This window comes from Polistes fuscatus, unplaced genomic scaffold (assembly GCF_010416935.1).
Source record: "Polistes fuscatus isolate 324 unplaced genomic scaffold, CU_Pfus_HIC Scaffold25, whole genome shotgun sequence".
In the NCBI taxonomy this organism is placed as follows: Eukaryota; Metazoa; Arthropoda; class Insecta; order Hymenoptera; family Vespidae; genus Polistes; species Polistes fuscatus.
This window is the reverse complement of record NW_025113102.1, coordinates 2,403,629-2,417,566: the sequence shown is the minus strand read 5'-3', so window position 1 is coordinate 2,417,566 and position 13,938 is coordinate 2,403,629. Positions and strand designations below refer to the sequence as shown.

General features: G+C 37.8%; 1 protein-coding gene across 1 annotated transcript in view; it reads right to left on the bottom strand.

Annotated features, from left to right (window-relative positions):
• Positions 1–13,938, bottom strand: part of LOC122518565 (POU domain, class 2, transcription factor 1-like) — a 90,290-nt gene that overhangs the window by 32,105 nt on the left and 44,247 nt on the right. The window contains exon 2 of the mRNA XM_043637570.1: positions 13,159–13,383. Within this exon, the coding sequence (XP_043493505.1) occupies positions 13,159–13,383 (225 nt within the window). The remainder of the gene's footprint in view (positions 1–13,158; positions 13,384–13,938) is intronic.

Sequence of the window (13,938 nt, the reverse complement as noted above, 5' to 3'; positions counted from 1 at the left end):
CTATGAGAAAGACGGAAAGCGCTTGAGGAAGAGAGAGAACTAGCCTGTGTCTGTGTGTGTGTGAGAGAGAGGGAGAAGAAACGTGAGAAAAAGTGAGAAATCCACTGTGCATCTTCATCCCTCCTTTTCCCACTCCTACATCCGAGGGTACATATATTATCCATCCCTGATCCTCGATCCTGACCGAACGCCGTTTCGATAGGTACCGTACTGAATTATAGAAACACTTCTCTTTCTATATCATTCGATATCGCGTTTGCCTGATGCGTGCTTTTAATTTTACACTCCGCGACAAAACTATCAGATTAAATCATACGAACTTATATTATGAAAAGAGATCATTTTAAAAATGAAAAACATGAAAATAATACATTTTTGACTCGATGTAGCGTGCAAATATAAATTCTCTGAAGTATTAATATGCATTTATGGAACACCCTGAAAACAAGAAGGCACCTACTATTTAATTTTAGCAAAGTTGAAACCCTTTAGATTTCGATAAATTTCAAATCAAATTTATTAGATATTTTTTGTGTTTTTCAAGTTTTACGTAAGAGATTATTACTCTGAAGTATTAACATGCATTTATGGAACACCCTGAAAACACGACTATTAATTTTAGCAAAGTTGAAAGTTAAGACATTAATCCCTTTAGATTTCGATATATTTCAAATCAAATTTATTAGATATTTTTTATGTTTTTCAAGTTTTACGTAAAACATTATTACTCTGAAGTATTAACATGCATTTATGGAACACCCTGAAAACACGAAGGCACTTACTATTTAATTTTAGCAAAGTTGAAAGTTAAGTCCCTTTAGATTTCGATATATTTCAAATCAAATTTATTAGATATTTTTTGTGTTTTTCAAGTTTTACGTAAAAGATTGTTACTCTGAAGTATTAACATGCATTTATGGAACACCTTGAAAACACGAAGGCATCTACTATTTAATTTTAGCAAAGTTGAAAGTTAAGACATTAATCTATTTAGATTTCGATATATTTCAAATCAAATTTATTAAATATTTATTGTGTTTTTTAAGTTTTATGTAAAAGATTATTACTCTGAAGTATTAACATGCATTTATGGAACACCCTGAAAACACGAAGACACCTACTATTTAATTTTAGCAAAGTTGAAACCCTTTAGATTTCGATATATTTCAAATCAAATTTATTAGATATTTTTTGTGTTTTTCAAGTTTTACATAAAAGATTATTACTCTGAAGTATTAACATGCATTTATGGAACACCCTGAAAACACGAAGGCACCTACTATTTAATTTTAGCAAAGTTGAAAGTTAAGACATTAATCCCTTTAGATTTCGATATATTTCAAATCAAATTTATTAGATATTTTTTGTGTTTTTCAAGTTTTACATAAAAGATTATTACTCTGAAGTATTAACATGCATTTATTGAACACCCTGAAAACACGAAGGCACCTACTATTTAATTTTAGCAAAGTTGAAAGTTAAGTCTCTTTAGATTTCGATATATTTCAAATCATATTTATTAAATATTTTTTGTGTTTTCCAAGTTTTACGTAAAAGATTATTACTCTGAAGTATTAACATGCATTTATGGAACACCCTGAAAATAAGAAAGCACCTACTATTTAATTTTAGCAAAGTTGAAACCCTTTAGATTTCGATATATTTCAAATCAAATTTATTAGATATTTTTTGTGTTTTTCAAGTTTTACGTAAAAGATTATTACTCTGAAGTATTAACATGCATTTATGGAACATCCTGAAAACACGACTATTTAATTTTAGCAAAGTTGAAAGTTAAGTCTCTTTAGATTTCGATATATTTCAAATCATATTTATTAAATATTTTTTTGTGTTTTCCAAGTTTTACGTAAAAGATTATTACTCTGAAGTATTAACATGCATTTATGGAACACCCTGAAAATAAGAAAGCACCTACTATTTAATTTTAGCAAAGTTGAAACCCTTTAGATTTCGATATATTTCAAATCAAATTTATTAGATATTTTTTGTGTTTTTCAAGTTTTACGTAAAAGATTATTACTCTGAAGTATTAACATGCATTTATGGAACATCCTGAAAACACGAAGACACCTACTATTTAATTTTAGCAAAGTTGAAACTCTTTAGATTTCGATATATTTCAAATCATATTTATTAAATATTTTTTGTGTTTTTCAAGTTTTACGTAAAAGATTATTAAAATGAACAAAAATGTACATACTTATTAATTAATATAGTTTCAATTTGAATAATAGATTACTCTGGTTATCTTATAAATTCATGACGAATCTTAGTCGTCAACTATACTAAAAGGGTGCAATCACTGCATCCAATTGATATTGATATAAATTTTGTCTACATAATTTCAAAGATTTGTTACATAATACATTTCAAATGAAATAACATCTGATTTTAACTTTCCCTTTAATATTCGTATACTAGAAAATGTTGTAACAGAATCCGGATAAAAAAATGTTCAGGATAAAAAATACCTGATCCCTTGATTGATTTATTATATTATAAAAGACATTGTCATGAGCAAATTTAGGCATCAAGAGAAACTTTCACCTAAGGGTATTTTGTAAATGCAATCTTACGAATAAAAGAAAAAATGTTTCGTGTCTTTGTCAGAGTTATGCGTAAAACTTATCGAGAAAAAAAAAGGAACTATCGTATTTATAATTTAAGAGAATTGTTAGCAACTCAAAGGAAAACGTTAAGTTGGAAAGTTGCGCGGTAGAAGTTTTTGTTGATTTTTCTTAAACAGAATATTCAGGATTGTTACACGTTGAAAGCTAGAATAATATAGCCGTAAACGCTAATAAATATTTTCGTCGCTTTTGGTCCTAATTCTTTGTGTTCATGCTGTATCCGCGTAAAAAAAAACGAAATAAAAAAATAAAAAGGAAACGGATCGGACAGGAACAGAAAGAAACAATCCAAGCAGAACATAAAAAATTGTAAAACCTTCCCGTAGTTGTAAAAGCCATCTAGTCGTAAAAAAAAGTAATAAAAAAGGAAAAAAAAAAGGGAAAAAGGAAATAAAAAGTGAAGACAAAAAATCTAAATAAAGGTATCCATTATATAGAAATATTTGTACCTTAAGAAATGAGAAAACTATACAAATATTCTGTTACTTTTTTACTACGTTTCTCCCTCGAATGAAAATATCTGTTGACGTTTTTGAGAATTTATCGTTTTCAAGTGATATATTTGAAGAAGAGAACTTTCACTTATCGTTAATTAGAATTGATTAGAATTTATTTAAAACGAATTACCCGCATGTTGTTATTCATTTACCAGTATATATCACAATAGCGATCATAGACGTCGATTGGTTGATTAAGATCGAATTGATCACACGTAGAAACTAAGATCCAATTACTTTTTGCACCCGGATCGATTTAAACGTCAGCTACCTCATTCGGTTAATTAGTTAATTGGCTTAATTATTACGTAGTTGCAATCGGTAGCGGGATACCATGCAGGCTTTTCTCCTTCCATTAAAATTTTAATCTATTTTAGTTAGGTCTATTTCTAAATCATTTATTCAATTTTATAAATTACGTAAACGATTATAATATTGTATTTCCGAAAGAGAAGAAAGAGAGGAAATGGAAATAGATGAAATACGGAAATACTCGTATGCATGCAGGTATACACACACACACAGACGCGCGCACACGCACGCACACACGCTCGGCCGAAATCATGGAAAGAACGAGGAGGCAAACAAAGAGGCGCGTGTGCACAAAATGTGTAAGAGCGACAAGAGATAGGGTCGGAAAGAGAGCGGATTGTACAAACAAGGAGACAGCCGCAGCCGGCCTCGTCTCATTTTGCTACAGTCTGTTCCAATCTTGCACGGCGATCGTTTGGTGATAGATCGTTTCGATTCTTTCACGTTAGAAGAATTTTTCAAAGCTTTGATTGCTCCTCTAACGTATTTACATCGTCAAAGTCATATATATCTTTAGCATACGTGTATAGTTTCGCTGTTAATAACGTTACGTAGTAATTCTCGAGTACTAATGGAAAGATATCGAAGGTCACTTTACTTATAAAGTCTTTAACAGATTAACAACGCCATTTATACATACATTTGATACATTTGAAAAGAATGTCGACTATATTTTTAATCGAACTTACATTAGTCTAAGAGTGTATTACTTATATAAAAATAGTTTTGATCTAAAACACATCGGTAATCGCATTTCATTGCAGTATCTATCTAGATAATTAGAACGATATGGGTTATAGAGAGGAACGTATACTTAATTCATATATTTACGTTGAAGATTTTCATCCTACGAGTTCTTTCGTGGCTTTGAAAACTGAGATCCCCTGGTCTAGATCGACGGTAAAATCAGGCGAATTTGAAGAATAGGGAGCAGGCGAGGACAACGTTCTCGTATCCACTTTGAAAAGTGCCCTGTGACCCCACCCACGCTTTCCGATAGAGGAAGGTTAGGGGTCACCCGGCGCCCCTATTTTGCAAGCACTATCTCACCCTCTTTTTCTCTCTCTCTTTCGATTTCTCCCTCGCAGCAGTGCATTTGACCAGTGTGTAATAGGGAAAAAGGGGGAAAGTGGGGGATCTTCCATTGTCGAATTGAATCATCGCTTGGTATAGAATATTCAGGGATGGTCGCTGGTCAGTAGCCATTATTGTTGGCTAGCATTTATAAAGCGTCACCTTCGATGGTAGCAAAACTGCGGGCGACTATGAAAAGGGAAAATGGACATACTCGAAAATGTGAATCGCAGAGGACATTCATGATTTCGTTCTTCCGATTCGTAACGATACAGCTCGCGTCCATCCTCTTTTACCCTCCCACATTCGTCAATGAATTATCAATTGTAATTGTTCTCAATTGTAATATGTATCGACAACATTTTACTGGAAGCAGGTAAGGTCGGCAAAAGATTTCAACTTTTGCTTAAAAGTAGGATTTTCAAGGAAAAGTAAAAAGTGTTTTGACATGCTAATTGAAGGTTCTATTGGGTCCGTTAGAAAAAGTCCCTAAATAACACTGTAAGACTTTCATTACGTTCTTAGGCACGTTTTCGATTTATGCCCACTGTAGATGAGAATTCAAAAGAATTTATTTAAAATATTTTACAACGCGGGTTATCTCTGGAATCGAAACCTTGCGAAAAGCGTATTTACTTTCTGTCCGTCTGAATTATACAAAAAATGATAGATTTTTTTCCGAGAGTAGAAGCAATTTCTCATTAATATTTAAACGTATTTATATTCTAACGAGCGGCTTACTTTGAAGTTTAAAAATAAGTTCTTTCAATATTCCGTTTTGGATCTCCCGAGAGTCCTATTAAAAAATCAATAGTCATTAGTTGCGGCATCATTGATATGCGGTTAAATTGGAGGGAAGAGATATTTTTTTTTCTCGAATTTTTAAAAAGGGCCGCGTCGTGCGGAGTTGTATTTTAAATAAAGGGTCCACTAGAATCAACGAAAGATGGAAAATTATGAACGCATCGACACCGGGAAAAATGATGGAAAGAGGGGTTCGTTATTAACGTCAAAAACGATTTTCACATCGAACGAGCTGAAAAGAAGAAGCACCCGACGTAAACCGCATTCCATATGCCTCCTCCAGAGTTGGGGCTTACGGAGCGAAAGAGCACGAGAGAGAGAGAGAGAGAGAGAGAGAGAGAGAGAGAGAGAGAGAGAGAGAGAGAGTAAGCTTAGCCGGCTCCGCGACCCAGGAAGTAGGTAGTAATTTTGAGCAAAAGGCCCACCGAAATTAGCAGGCAAAGAGCCGAGAGATGATTTTCCAAAATAACACGTCCTGATACAATGGGAAGGCAATTTCCCGAGAACCAGCTGCTGCCACCTATCTGATTTATCATCTCGCCTACTCCCTCCTCTACACCCTCCTCTACACCCCATTTACTCTCGCCTGACCGCTTCTCCATGTTTAGTAGCATCCTTCTTCATAGCGATGACAAACCCTGAGACATACGCCTGATTAACATAATATATGAAGAACAGGAAAGGTGAATAGATCTAGCTGTTTTTTTTTTTTTTGGGATAAGAATATTGTAATATATTAATTGACAATTAGGTTTGGCAAATGAAATGAGCATTTTTAGGATATTTCGTTTTGTCGTTTAAATCACGGCAAGAATAAACGTAGAGTAGACGTTAGTGGATGAATGGGGAGGGGGGTTAGTTCAATCGGTTATTGATTGGAAATGTAAGCTAGAGTTTGCTCGAGGGAGAGGCCAGTGCTCGAACAGCCCGACAGATGGCCGGCCACTGGTCAGTGGAACCTCTTGCTTCGTCGAACCTCGCCAATTGGGAAAATGACTTTTCCTTTCCTATCCTGCCAAAATTGTTCGTCTTATTTCTAAAGCATTTCTAAAGGATTACGATATAGCTGTAGGAGTCTACGGAAGAACCTCTGCTCTCTGCTTCGCTCCAATACCAACCTCGCAAAGTTATTTCGAGTTTGAAATGACGCCGGACCGACATCGCGTTCAACCTTCTTGATTAAGTCAACGTTATCCTCGCTTTCTTAAATATTCTATAGCTCGCAATATCTCGAAGGATAGATAGATAGACGGACAGTGGAAAAGTTTGGCTTTTCGACACAGGTGGAAGAGGATAACGAGAATAAGAGAGGGAAGAGAGGGAAGAAAGGGCGGCATCATCGCGTAACGAGCAAAATCCATGTCCTCCTCCACCCCCGCTGTTGGTTGACCATCATCGCCAACCGCAACATCAGCACCGCCGACTCGCGAGACTCCGGCTCCCTCGCATCCCCCGCGGCCAATCTTTTCAATTTAAAGTCAAGTATTATGGCTTAAATTGCATTATGGTTTCCTTCCCCACGAGGAGGTAGGCCGGAGAGAGGAGCAGCAACGAAGGGCGGCTCCTTGTAAGCAAGACTCAATCACGCCGCTTAACCTCCGACCCCAACGTTAGCAACGCACAAGCACACGCACATACCTATCACGCACGAGCACAAGCATGACTTAGCCTCACGTGCCGCTCGCATCTTTTCGGAGCAACCGATCGTCCGTCCCTCCCCTGCTTCATATTTTCTTCCTCTCGACTTTCTTCTTTCCACGATGCAATGAAATTAGCCACCAAAACCTGTCGGAACGCACCCGGTACGTGCGAACATTCGATGGGATTTCTCTGTTGTCTCGACGTAACGACTTTACCTCGGTGTACTATCCGTAAAGTAACGATCGTATTAATACCTTTTCTTTCTTTTTCAACCTTTTTAAGATGTACAATAAATTTTCAATTCAACTTAAGTCTCCCACAGTAGAATATTCTTCTTGGTTGTTATTGTCGTCGTCGTCGTCGTCGTAGAAGAAAGCTCGAATCATTTGGAATAAATATGAAGATACGACGAAGAGAAAGAAAGAGAGAGAGAGAAATCCGGCCACTCGCATATTTTTCGCGCGAATGAATGAAGCGACCCGGCCCAAGCCTGACCTTGAACTTGGTCGTCGGGAAGAGAAAAAATCCGTGCGTTCCCCTCGACCTAGAGGCCCTCTCTTTCTCTTTTTCTCCCTCTCCCTTTCTCTCCTTGTTTCTCTTGTTGCTGTAATAACGCGTTCCGTGCTGTCCATAAGGTAGATAGGTATGTAAGAGATACCCATACTTTTACTCTTTTTCTTTTTCTTTTTTATCCTTTCCCTGTATTACGTTATCGGTTGGGCTGCACACGAAACGTGCTAGTGCATTCAGCATACGGTCATCGGTCGATAAGCCTCCAACCTCCTGGATTACCATTTTTGATTTCTCTTGGAAATCTTTCCGATCGATTTTCTTCATCCCGACGTCGAGAAAATGAAAAGAAAAGAAGGAAGTCTTCCGATAAATGTAAAAAGTTGCAAAATATCATTGTTCGAAGGAATTCATAATTCTTTGGTTTCTCTTAACGAAGGCTATCGCGAATAGACGCGGGATGGAAAATAATTTGATCAGCTTAGACCCCTCTGCCCCCCTCTCACTCTCCCGAAGAGAGTAATCCCTAAGTAATATATTTCTCAGGGATAATTGCAGCCAACGATTTCGTGCCGCTCGTTCAGATCCCGCAGATAGCGGCTGGCTTCAGCGTGGAATAGGCGGAATTGCACGTGCAATACGCGCGCGCTGGTATCTATCGTGCCCTGGCTGGCCAGTATCGCATACTACTTTGGAGTATCTGCGTTTCCACATACACAGATGGTAGATTGCGCTCGCGCACGGCTCGGTACTACTTAGAGCTATCCTCGTGGTAGGAGGTAAAGGCATTTACCAAGAGGGAGAAGGACGGATAACGCAAGAAAGAAGACGATGTAGTGGAAAGAGGGAGAGAAGATGACGTGCAAGAGCGAGAACGAGTACTGATAGAGCGTAACTGACTTCTTGGCCGGTGCATATTACCGGGCTGTTAGAGGGCGGAGCCGGCTGATGAGTTAGCAACGTATTGACTTTATAATAATCACGTTAGCCGGTCCTCCATGATCCCATGCTATTACGCGCGGTTTCGCGCGATTTCACGTACCGGGTGATCGCCCTTCGCGGATAGAATTAGCCTTGTTTTTCTGACATTCGAGAGTCCCTGTTAATCAAGAGAGAAATACCTTCTCGTTTCGCATTCCTTTACAAATCAATATTTTACTATCATTTGAATATCGACCTAATCATGATAATTATTTCATTACTATTTTATACAGTGTATATAAATTTTTTACAAATAATATCATTGGAGATTTCTCTACGAGCAATTTATCCGAACTTTTTGATTTAATATCGATTAGTCTCGAAGTTAATACAAAATTTCTCTCGCAAGATCAGTCGAGATCGTCGTTCGTTTGAGAAAAAGCGAACTCTCTTATAAAGAGAATATTTCTCAACCTTAATCAGTAGTTCCATTTACTTTTAATGGGCAATTAGTCGTTTGAAATAAAATTGTAAGAGAAAGAAAACAAAGATCCTTGAGATGTTTTAGATAGAACAGGATCCGTCTAGGTATTCTCTTATACACCTTTCTCCAAACCTTATTGACAACAAAATAATCTTATATAGATATCGACGAATAAGAATAACTCGGATTCTTGGATTTGTGTTGATTTTATAAGGCTACTTTGAAATAAGAAAGTTTATTGATAAATCGATGCCGTTGGGGAAGATTTTACGAGATATCGATTAATTCGATTTGTGATTTTGGATTATTATCGAAAGAAGATATATTGTCGGAGATACAAGTGACTTTTGCAACGACCAGTAGAGTGGGCAGCGCACGCTGCGGTAACGGTCGGTAGAATCCTGACCTCCAATCTCACCTCAATTTGCCTACACGCCGCCATTTGCGTCAGCGAGAGCGGGGTACGGCCTATCTAAAATTATGATCTCAAAAATCGTTCTCGCGTGTGTGCAAGCTCTCGCGTCTCTCCTCGGTGTAATCCATTAATTATAGAAAATCGCGCGATATTATAAATTTCATACGTAATGGGTAGGTACACTTTGCGGTGAGTCGCTACGTATCTTTTTTTCTTTTCTCCTCTCTCTCTCTCTCTCTCTCTAGCCCCCGCCCCTCCCCCAATCCCCCCGTCTTGTCGTTTTGTTTTTCTTTTCGTTAGGCACGTACACGCTACGATCGATAATTTAGTCGAATAATTAATTACGATCTTACGAACGATAAATTAATCAAATTCATCAAATTTTCAAGTTCGTTATCGGTTTCGGTATTATCGAGTTATTTCTCATGATAATTTTTACGTTATTGTCGAGAGAGAGATCGTTTTAACTAATTACTTAGTTGTCTCATTGGAACAGCCCATTAAAACGGACCTAATTAATTCTAACGTTGCTTTATACTTTTCCGAATAAAAATAAGTGAGAGAGGAACCGAACTTTCACGCGTAACAACGAGTAGGTAAACGAATTTCGGATAATTTCGTTATTCCTTCTCTTCTTTCGAAAAATAATGTTTATCTCTGTGTTACTTAACTCGATTATGCGGGCATATATTAAGCATTGTGTCAAATTCATTAAGATTTAATAGTACTATACCGAGGCGTGAAACTGTGTCGTCTCTTATTTGTTAAGTGATTCATTGCTCGAAATGGCGCGATTTATTCGAAGGATCCGCCAGAGCCAGAGCACCTGTCCCGATGACAAATGAAGATCCTAACGGCATCATTCAGGAACGATATTCCAAGGCGCGACTTTAATACGGCCTAATCGACTGTTCGATTAGTAGATATCTCTATATATCTTCTCGATCTTTTCTAATCCTTTACATTTGCGTAAGTTTTACGGACCTTCTTTGCCTATAATTACCAAAACTGGTTTTTATACGTTAGGACCATTTCATTTGCTTATTGTCAAACTAATTCTAACTAATCAATCATCTTATTCTTTTCGTATTTGAAATGAGAATTCAAATTACAATTAACCAAGTTCAATAAGTTCAATTAATTTGACAGGGATTTGAAGTAACGATAACGAGAACGAATCTTTTCATTTTATTCGAGATTCTTCTTAAAAAGAGGGAAAGGCAATAGATTTGATCTTTCTTCCGGTAAAAAAAAAAAGGTCGATTTGAAACAATTAGGTAGTAGAAGGTAGCGAATTGGCAAGAGAGCAAGAAAGTCGAGTTAAATCAGATTTCAATTGCAAGGACGGGTAGGAGATTCTCGTCGGAGATAAGTGATGTGTGTGTTTCTCGTTCGTTATATTCGGAATATTTTGTGAATCGTAAAGAAAATATACGGATTTCTTATTATAAGGGAATTTCAAGCAGTCATTTTGATAGTATATAACGGTAAAAGAATAGCGATTTTTTTGGTTAAAATTCTCAATGTAACCTAAGGAATACTATTTCTTTTTTTGAACTGGAAATCGTGTCTGTATATCGCGAGCAATCTTGAACATCGAACGAGGTAGTACGCCCTGATCGATTTAGCGCCAAATGTCGCCATGTTTTACACACGGCAATAATGGTCGAAATCTATGTAGCCAATATTTCAAGTCACCCTTTCTCGCCATCCCTCGAACGACATATGAAACTTCTATGTAGTAGTTCAAACACGTAGACTTGGTTATTGGTTCGCATACGGACGATATTCCATAATTCAATTGTACGATAAAATGGAAATATAAATAATATTTTGAAGACTAGAATCTTCTTATAACTCGTTAACGAGTAAATATAGTAGCAATCTCGGAAAAAATTCTTAATACAATTGCGAAATGTTATCGCACGAAAAATGAGCATTTTTGTCCTTTCCATTGAAATACTTTGGGTTAAAGAAGAAGATGGTAATGAAAAAAAAGAAGAGAATAACGGTCTCAAGGGAGAGTACCTTCTTCGGAGGACACGAGAAAGGATCGAGCATAATTTACCTTCGTTCGAACTGCTACACAGTTTAACAACTTTCAAGATTACTATTTAACGGGACATAAAAAAACCCTTTTTTCTTATCTCCTTGTCTGCTATTTTATAATACTTACGTGAGAAACATTACAACCCGATATCAATTATTTTCTTAATTACAATGATGATTTTATGTGATTTTTGTTGTTAGGAATATTCGTATTATGGTTCATTCCAGGATTGGTGACATCCAACGAAGAAAAGAACAGAGCCGATTTCGTAACACATGTCTCGGTAAAAGCGTCGACGATTCGATAATATTTTAGGGCGTCCACCCTTCCCCTCTTTCTTCAAAAACTGCTGGTGCATGTGTCGGCACAAGAAACATAATGTTATCAAGCTGTCCAGGAGAAGCTACCGCTGTTGAGCAAGGAGGAGATCCTCGTGGGACTTGGTCCTTGCTTTCGACCACTTCGTTCTTATTGATATACCGAATAAACACGTTTGGCAGCTAGATCGGAGCAACTTTGCGAGGCAAATACGATGCCGGTCGTATACACATACGTATTACTGTTATACGAGATAACCGAAAACTAATGCGAAATTCGACTGCGTTTTTAACTCATGCACATAGATAATACTCTCTTAGACGATATTTTCCAAGGCAAATCGATGTTTAAAGCCGCCAATAGGAATCTCATTGAGTCTCTCGTTTCACCCTCATGGCTTTTAAGTTTCGACCCTTATCGACCATTCGAGACTTTAGCGATCGGTCAGAAACGGTCGGGCAGTAAATAAAGATGGGTAGTTTTCCCATCAACGTGGCCGAACGTGGCCGAACGTGGACGTACGAACAAGAGGGAGAGATCTCGTATGTGTACTCGCGGCCGTACTTCTTTCCGCAAGACGATTTTAGATTCCGCGAGTCAAAGCGATGTTTGACATGGAAATGTTGAGAACGATGCATTAAACATGCTCGGAAAGCTTCTTCCATGGTAGGAAGGAACGGGGGCTTTCGTTCTCGTTCCATCTCTATATCTCGTATCTTTCGTAGCTCCTATTTCGGCACATTGTTCGAGCAATATTTATTTAAGCAAATGAAAGGATCGGTCGCGACGCTATTGCTTTTTCTTCTCGTCTCGGTTTTCCCTCTAAGTTGACACACACGATGTACATACACGGATATAAAAAAATAGGAAGGATTCGGTGATTGGCAAGAGGCAAGGAAAAATACCAAGTACTGGAACGGAACGGAAGTGGGCACCCGCGGAGGGCCAATTTCATCGGTCTCCGCCGTAAAAGGAACTCCCTCCATTGTCCGGCAAATGACATCAAGCTTATTGCATTATTTAAAGAGTCTTACTCGAGAAGACCGTTTTAAGTCGCCGACCCTCGATCGTCGACTGTGTGCCTGCCTGCTTGCCTGCCTGCTTGCCTGCGTCGGCTGATGTCCTCAGAAAGCGGCAGAAAATCTCAGAGGGACGGAAACCGAGATTACATTTCGTACGTAATGTTCTTTTCGAAAGACCGCTCAATCGAGGAGAGACCGTAACGGGTTTAAGACGGTATCTTTAAATCATCGTAAGGTATGTTTTACAATTATGTATTTTGTTTTAATGAAATAAATAGTAAATACCTAGAGTCGCGTATTATTATACAAAGTAATATTATTTTTACTTTGGTTTTACATAACTAAAGCAACTGTTTCTCTCTTTTGTAAACGATGAGCATAAAGCGTAGATGTTGAATTTATTCATTATACAAATATTTATACATATTACAATAGGATAAAAGAAAGGAAGATATTTACCAGGTGAGATGGCAAGTTTGGTGTGAAGACTGGTCGGACTTCTGTGATCAGGAGTCGTCACGGGAGCGGCTATGGGCGGTGACAGGTGAGGGTGTATCTGTGCTCCACCACCTGTCGTCGTCGTCGTTGTCGTCGTAGTTGTTGCACAAGCATTCAGAGGAGAAATTCTCTTGAAGGATTGTTCCGTTCTCGACGCGATCTCGTTGTCGCCCAGCCAAATTTTACCTGAAAATACGAGGAAAATTAGGACGAGTCGTTATCGTGTTTTTTTTCAACGTTGAAATTATTTCTAAATTCGTGCGATATTAATTGAAAGCCGAAAAGAAATTTCGAAATAATCCATATTTCGTGAAAAAGTCCAACGAGTTCGGAATACGGCATTAAATGGGGAACGGACATACGTATCTCCGACAATATCGTTGGAGAGATCAAATTGCAAAAGAGGTTCTCAAGATAAACTATGTATAGTACGTTGGTATTAATATAACTCACACGCTCGTACTCGTGTGTGCTCGTGTGCGCATAAAATGGCTTCTCTCCCTCCAATGGGTTCGCGTAATTAGCGACCCTCCGCATCCCCTATTCCTCGCTAGTTTTCCCGGCTTTCCCTCGTTTCCCTTAATTTCTGGGAACAATGCCCGTGCCTGGATGTTGTTCCAGGCTGCAGTGTCTAATTACACGGAGGGTGTAACGCGCTCTTTCTCTTATTTTTCTGGAATATGGGGACGATATAATACTATACAGTACGTACCAAACAAATATCCCGAATTTCCCAATTTG